Source organism: Cloeon dipterum, chromosome 2 (assembly GCF_949628265.1).
Source record: "Cloeon dipterum chromosome 2, ieCloDipt1.1, whole genome shotgun sequence".
NCBI lineage: Eukaryota > Metazoa > Arthropoda > Insecta > Ephemeroptera > Baetidae > Cloeon > Cloeon dipterum.
Window position 1 is genome coordinate 23,590,432 of NC_088787.1, and position 7,874 is coordinate 23,598,305.

General features: G+C 37.4%; 1 protein-coding gene across 5 annotated transcripts in view; it reads right to left on the reverse strand.

Annotated features, from left to right (window-relative positions):
* Positions 1 to 6,786, reverse strand: part of DIP-eta (Dpr-interacting protein eta) — a 114,099-nt gene extending 107,313 nt beyond the window's left edge. Inside the window, exon 1 of one of the 5 annotated variants that reach the window (XM_065478533.1) lies at positions 6,573 to 6,786. In XM_065478533.1, coding sequence (XP_065334605.1) covers positions 6,573 to 6,633 — 61 coding nt within the window. In that variant the 5' untranslated portion in view covers positions 6,634 to 6,786. The remainder of the gene's footprint in view (positions 1 to 6,572) is intronic. The other 4 variants (XM_065478532.1, XM_065478531.1, XM_065478528.1 and 1 more) reach the window with 4 other exon arrangements.
* Positions 6,787 to 7,874: the final 1,088 nt, after the last annotated feature.

A 7,874-nucleotide genomic window follows, 5' to 3' on the forward strand; every position in this document is an offset into this window, starting at 1 on the left:
ATTATTGCCGCGAAAGAGTGCGATGCAATTACCACACGCGGCTGTCTGCTGTGTCGAATTCATTTTCCTCGTTAATTAGATTCTGTGTCAAAACGCGCTTTAATTGTTGTTATGTTGCCATTCATCGTAATTAGAGCGGTGAAATTTAGCTGAATAGAAATTCTGTTTGAGTTAATTTGGTCATCAATGTTTATCAACGCTTCCAACCCCGAATTAAAATTTTGGTAGCTCTAATTCTCTCTTGTGTTCAATGAAAATATTATATTATTATATAAAATATATACATTTCAAAAATGAATACCTATTTAGAACAATATTATTGAAACAAATAAATACCAAAACTATATTTCAAACTACAAATATGACTAACTCCTAAGGGAGAAACGATTGTTTCCACGAAGCTGACATTTATGGATCAACTTTTGGTCAAAAGATAAATTTTACACACTGTTGTTCACGCAGAAAACACTTTCGATTACCTCAGAAACTTGTCAACCTACTTTTTGAGGTTGATTGAACGCTAAATTCTTGTGCGAGTGGAATGCACTGCATGGGATAGAATCAAATTCCGCTCCACTTGGAAGTTCAGCTAGCAAATTTGATATTACAGCCATGCACACACAAGTGCTCTTGAGAGGTGCATTTTGCGTTTTTGCCTCGGAGACTGTTTGCTGCGTTCGCGCGCGGGTGGAAGTGAAAGAGTTGGCTTTCGAGTGTGCACGCAAATGGGGCTGGAAAATGCAGCTTGGTTGACCAATATTATGCGAGCGGCGAAATTGCGGATTTGCCGGCAGCAAAAATGTTCTTTCCTCTCAGCTTGCACAGCAGCCAACGCACATTTCACGGTTTTTCTGACGTCCACTGCCGCAAAGTTCAAACGTCGGCTGCGTTCAAAAAGAAACGGACCGAGAGCAGGAATGCCTTTCCAGTTGCATCTGCGTACTTTTTGATGCAAACGGCGGAAGGGACGAACTCTATGTTGAGCTGATTTCTCTCTTGGCTCGTTTATTTCACTCGATTCATATTTTTAAGTGGTTTCCATAAAAAAACTCTTCTGTCAGTTCATTGGAAAATAAATATTTGATTTTGAACTTTATCACCAGGCCGAACTGATGAAGTACGTTTGAAAAAGAGACTTCTTATTCCAACCAACTTGTTCTTTTTTAGTACATATTACTTTCATAAATATTGCAAGACTAAATTTTTTCTACATATGAAAATACTCATTGTCACAGCAGAAAGACATTAAAAGTAGTTTTAAAATAATTATATGCCTTTAACAAAGCTAATTTCAAATAAGTTTTTTAAAGACCGTCTTTGACGAAGTTTCTGATTTCTGAGCACACCAATCGATTGTTGAGGGTCGAATTAGGTAAAGTGGATATTTTATATATCCGACCAAAATGTCCAGCGCGAGGTGCGTAGCACAAAATATAATTTTTTTACTGCCAAAAATATGAACCTAAATTTGAAAAATGCGCATGCGTCAGAGCTGGCACACATCAACCGCCAGCTGCTAGCGGCTGACGTGACACCTCTCCTCTGCTACACCAGCTCTGAGGCATGCGCAGTTGTCGCATATAGGTTCATATTTTTGGCGATAAAAAAAGTTCTCCTTCTTTTTTCCAAGCTTGTTCTACGCACGTCGCGCTGGGCTTTTTGGCCAGCAAAAATACCTACTTTACCTAATTCGACCCTCAAGAACCGATTGGTGTGCTCAGAAACTTCGTCAAAGACGGTCTTTAACATTCGATAACATTTTTTTCCAAATGTTTTAATGAGTATTGTTTGCTAGCATAGGACAAATTAAATTGAAAGGTGGTAATGGTGGTGAACTTTTTGTTCTGGTTATTTTAATAAATACAAGATCAAAATTATTTCTTATGTACTACATAAAACAAAACAAAACATATTCGGTCCGTTTCGCATAGCCAGCAATGCTTAATTAAATTTGGAGGAAAACACCGGCATTTGCATGTTTTCCGAGGTCAGTTTGGAGCGTCGGTGTGGATTTCTGCGTGTTGGCAGCAGCAGAAGGAATGCGTACGGGCTCATTATATGTACAGCCCAGGCGAACGTTGTTAAAACTCCCGCAGGGAAATCTTTATTAATGATTCTCAAGTTGCTGTCAATTAAGCCGGCCGGCCGGCGAACAACCCTTTTTCGCCGGCCTGCGTGCTCACGTGTGCGTAAATAATTGAAATCTCCCTTAATTACTTTAATAAAATCACTTCAACTCAAATGACTGCATGAGTGCCGGCGTAATCCCGACGCATAAGCCCTCAGCTGTTTTCCGACGGGCACAAACACACATAGTACCCCGGACTTGGTGCTAATGGGAATCCCTCTCGCCGCCCAAAAAGGCGAAAAGCGACTGCGAAAGCGACGAGAGACGAATTTTCACAAGTTCTTACACCAGTTTGCTATTTGTACTCGGATTAGCTCGATTTTAAAGCAAAAACAACTTTCATCTTGATTCATTCAGTGATGATTTCTAGAAAAAATTGATGTTAGATTTTGTCGTACTCGTGATATTACATTAATTGATATCAAATTAGTTTGAACAAAATAAAAAATAATACTTATGTGATTTTATGTGATATGGAATGATTGTCTCTCATATTTAATGAGTAAACTCAATTCACCTGTCGAGTTTATCCTCTTCATATGGTTCAACGGCAGCAGACGAGTCTGTATGAAAACGCTTTTACTATTTATTTGATCAAAATTTGTACGCGTGGTACGCGTGTTGCTTTTCTAATTTAAACAAGAAAAATATATATGAAGTAGTGCAATTTACAACTTGCTGTCGCCGTATATTGCCGTTATTTAACAAATAATAAATTACTTATTAACGTAAGAACCAGGCATTGTTTAGGATGTCAAATATAATAATTTTAGTTATTTAATGCCATCCAGACTCTTTAAAGTTTTATGAAACTGCTATTTTCGGATCAAAAGAGGCTGCCTCTGAGATCCAAATTCAATTCTTCCGGGTACTAGGTTACCTTGGCTCGAGCTTCCAGTTGCACGCCTTTGCGACTGGAGCGGACAATTTGGAGGCATTTGCACAGAAAGAAAGGGCTAAAATCTAATTGCCTCAGCAGAAACGGAATTTTTGAAAGGACGCACGGAATGTAATAAAATATAAATCATATCGGCCCTCTTCGCTCCAGCTCTTTATTTTCATATTACTCTCATCTTTTATTGTTGTGCAGCTGCGGGGAAACTGGTGCTATCGAGCCCAGCTCTTGCTCTCTCGACATGGAGAAAAAAATCAAACACACAATATTAATCCCTCTCGGCCACTCGAAATATTATAAACGGCGTACGTGTGTTTGGCATTCATTTATCCACGCCGAGCCGTGAGCGCAGCGTCGGCCGTGGAGAATTGTAAAAATCCAGTAATTCTCACATGCCTTTGTCGACCTTAATGAACTTATTTCCAGCTCTGGTTCCAAGAAGAAAGTTGGAAACTGCGCGTATTCGGAACACATGCACACGCGACTGTCAAGCCGCATACGACCCGGAAAAGTGGCGCGTTGCTTTCCCACAGTTGGCCGTGTATGAGCGAAAAACTTTGCACTGCACAAACGTGTTTGACGTTTACTAACTGAACTTTCGAAATCGTAAATTTACGCCAAGCAACTTCGACTCGACGCCGCAAACGTGCAGTAAATATTGCACTCCTATCAGCATCATTTATTTCTGGGATTGTGACTTGCCGCGGGAAACTGGGCTCTTTCAACAAATTCAAAACTTTTTATTGTTAAATGGTTTTGGAATAAATATTTCAAAATTGTATTTATTAGATTTCTTGGACACACCGAGATCATGATAAACTACGGTCTAAATATGGAAAAATATAATCAAATTAAGTAGATTTAAAACAAGGTAATGATATTAATAAAATGATCATAATTATGAACATTTATATGGAACATTCAAACCATACTGAACACAGTAAATAGCTAAAAAGGATTTTTTAATCCTGTGGAAATAATCGTAATGTCTTGTGCTATTTTATTATGTTTAACACAAATTTTTCTCACTAATACCCTTTGTTCTGAGATTTGAAGCGGACAGTTTTGACTATTATATCCAAAGACAAACAGATTAATGCAATAAATAAATATCCTTAATTGACTCATTAAAAACATATATTCGGAAAATTACTTAGATTTTTTGGCGGTGTGATTTTTTAAGTTATTTGAAAGCGTTATCAAAAACGTAAAATTTCCTCGTTAAGATATCCGTCTTGACTAATTAAACAGAAAACAAACCTGCTGAAATCCAATCTCCTTTCTCCCAGGGCTAAACATGTCTGATTTCTCAACCGCAAAAGTTAGTGGCCGCGTCGTCTCTGCGTTCTTTTTGAGGGGTCGGTCCCCCGTCTTTCTTGTCTTGGCTTGGCTTGTTTACCGTCAAATCATTTCCGAGAAAGAAACAACTTTTGCTTTCCGCCCGCGACACGACAATCGACTAGTGCGGCTTCTCTCCGTCTTCCTGTTGTACTGTTTCGGCAGTAAGTCGCGGGTACTACACGCCGCTTTCCGCGCGTCCGTCCGGCTTCTTTTCTTCTTTCTCGTCGTCGTCGACGTCGTCGTCTTTGGCCCTTGCGCGCGGTGACGCCCCTCCAGTGCTCAATTAAAAACTGCGTTCAAATTGCATTACCTCCGCGCACGGGTCTAACGTGATTTCGGACACTTATGCATCCAACTATGAAATTACCAACCACTCGCACTTGGCCGGATTCGCACTCAAAACTACCAATTGATCTCGTTTGCACCAAGTGGACGAAAGGCGTTTCAACTGGCCCGACAGCACTCGGGTAAAATTTTTGTGTAGCCCTCTTTCAAATATGTCTATAGGAAGGAAAAATATTCATAGTTGCAAGAAGTGTCTTTTTTCTTCCCATAATTTATTGCTCTTCAAAACCACCAAAGATAATACCTAAATATGTATAATTATACTGAACAATATATCATAGATAAAAAAGAATTGCAGCAAAACTTAGACTTACTTTAAAAGCTATTTTAATATTTTTGTCATTTTAGCAAAATAAATTGGGTCTTTCAAATTAACTAGTTATTTCCGATTTTTGCCATCAAATTTTGCTCTTTAAAGAATAAAAAAAATCAAATTTTATGCAACACGGAAAACTAATAAAAGAAAATTGCTACGAGAAAATGTTTCTTGGCTGGTACTTTTGGCCTCCAAGATAAATTAAAAGGGTCAACATTTTTTAAAGAAATCTACATTTTCAATCGAAAAATTTACCCATAAACAACTTTTGGTAAAAAAAAAACAGTATTGCTTAGCTTTTAAAAACAACAAAATTTCAAAATCTCATAATTTATCTGCAAAAAATATAATCTTTTGCTATCATTATATACTAATTCTTTAAAAATTGTTCATTGTTTGATCAAATCAAGTTGAAATCGGAAATTCAATGATTTCTTGAGCGAACATCGTTTCCCTGAGACGTGTAACATAAACTAAAAATAAAATTACACCCTGTCTTAAAATTAATGAAAAACGATGTCAAAATAATTGGATACTTAAACAACGAAGAAATCCTGGTATAAAACCAACAATCCACTGCATGAAATAAAAAATTTTAGTGGTTCCCGTAGTTCCAACTGTTTCCCCAAAGCACGATTATTTTTGTAAAGGCAAACCTAAAATAATTCTACAATTAAAGAATATCAATTTTAGGGTCGCTGATTTGGAAATATATGATTGGTTTAAATGCCGAATAGAAATTTTGATACCTTATTTTGCGCAAAAATTGTATTTTCTTTTCAGATGAATTTGGAAAAGCGGACAGTCGATAAATTCAAAATAAAAATTCCAAGATTTGCGGTTTAGTATTGTGTCTTTTTATTATAAGAACAACATATTTCTTGATGATTGGTGCTGAAAAGTTGTTCTTTAAATAAGTCACAAGTCTAAACTTCAAATTCTGGAATTTTAATTTGGAATCTATCGTTTTGTGAAAGTAACATTAATGTGTGTTGAATATGTTGGTGAATTTTCAATCTGATTTTTGTGTAAAAAACCAGCAGATAATTTTTTCGCATTGCAGAATGACTCAAATCCTGATACTATCTTCATATTCTCATATGAGAGGAGAGTTGTAGCTCAAGCAACCCTTTAAATTTTCAACTGAATAATTTCAAATCTTGCCGTTTCTTTGGAGAAGTTTTTTAAATTAAAAAATATATATTGTAATTTTAATAGAATATTTTGACGAGTCAAAAGTAACGACTCTATTCTATTTCCCCATAATACCCAAGTCGAGGAATCATAAAATTTTACTAGCCATCTTGGAATCTTCAGTTATCACATCACAAAAGTAAATTTGTGATTGCACGAATACCAAAATAGCTATATTGAGTATGAAAAAAGTTAAATTTCAAAAATTAAAGTTTCCCAACATACAAGAAAGTTACCCGGAATTTACTTCACCCACTTCTGATGGTATAGTTGTGAATGGCAATAAAAATCTAAAATTTCAGTAAACTGCAAATATCGTAGGAGTGTGTGGTGTGGAGAAAACAATTTCCTACCTCCAAGGTGCGCATAGACCTGTTGTCCGAGGACGAGCAGCATCAGCAGCGGGCCGATCATGTTGCAGCAGACGTCGGGGGATGAATGACAAGACAGACGGACGGGCGCGCGGGCGAGCGACGTCGCCAAGGAAGGAGAGAAGGGGTGCGAATTGCGTGCGCGCGCGATGATCGCCACACAAGCACTAAAGCAAAGCCGGCTCGAGCGTGCCGACTGAATTTGCAGCGGCGGCGGCGCACACTCTATAAAAGCAGCTAGCTCTCCGGCTCTCGCACTGCACACATACACACAGCAGCGGCAGGCAGCAAGGGAGGCTAAGAACCAAATCCCACCCCCCACGTGTTCCCGATAATCATAGTAATGCGCCTGTAACAATCGCCGCGCGCGTTCGTGATTGCGGGCAGTTTGCTTTTTTCCCTTCGCCGCCGCCGCACCGCCGACGCGCAATTATGCCCTCTTTGTCCCGTTTCGCTCGCACAATTTCCACCCAAAACACTCAGCTGGGATTTTAAATTCCTCCGTTTGCAATCGAAATTGTGCCTCAAAGAGTCTCGAGTTGCTCTGTTCATGTTTTACAAAAAGCAGCAGCTATTTTTGTTCCAATCGTTGTATATATCCAAGTGACTCATTACGGAATTTTATATATTTTTCCTCCTTTGAACATCTAGTTGAAAAGCGAAGGAAAATGTTTATGAACTGATTATTTTATTCATTTGCTACCATAGTTTGTAGTACTTGTACAGTCTTGAAAAAATTCAGGACTTAGGAAAGAAAATAGTCCTAACTAAATAGCTTGATGTTTCATTTGCCAAGAAATTGAGATAAGTTTATCTAAAACAATTAATAAGCTAGTTGGAATACTAGAAAAAATATATTTAAAGAATTTAAATATATTTTTAAGTTTCTTCGTGTACGGCAAGATTGCATTACAGTTACTTTGAAACAAAATGGCTTCCATGAAATAGGGACTAAGTTTTTACCCTTGAAAATAAAATGTATTTGAATATTTATCCTTGAACTAATAAAAGTTGAAAGGCTTATCAAAAAGATGTAAAAAAGAGCAAACTCTATACTTGATGGATTAATTAGCGGACAAATCAGCCATGTTTTCAAACATATATTAGTTTAAAGCTACTCAATGGCGTCGTCACTTGCTGACTTCATGCTTTACCAGTATAATCGAATTATAATCTGTAAAAAATAAAACAATACTATGCAAGTGATTGCGTGATTAAAGTACATTAAAATACATATAATAAATGCTATCATTATCCGGTAAAATTTGAACTGTGACAAGTAAA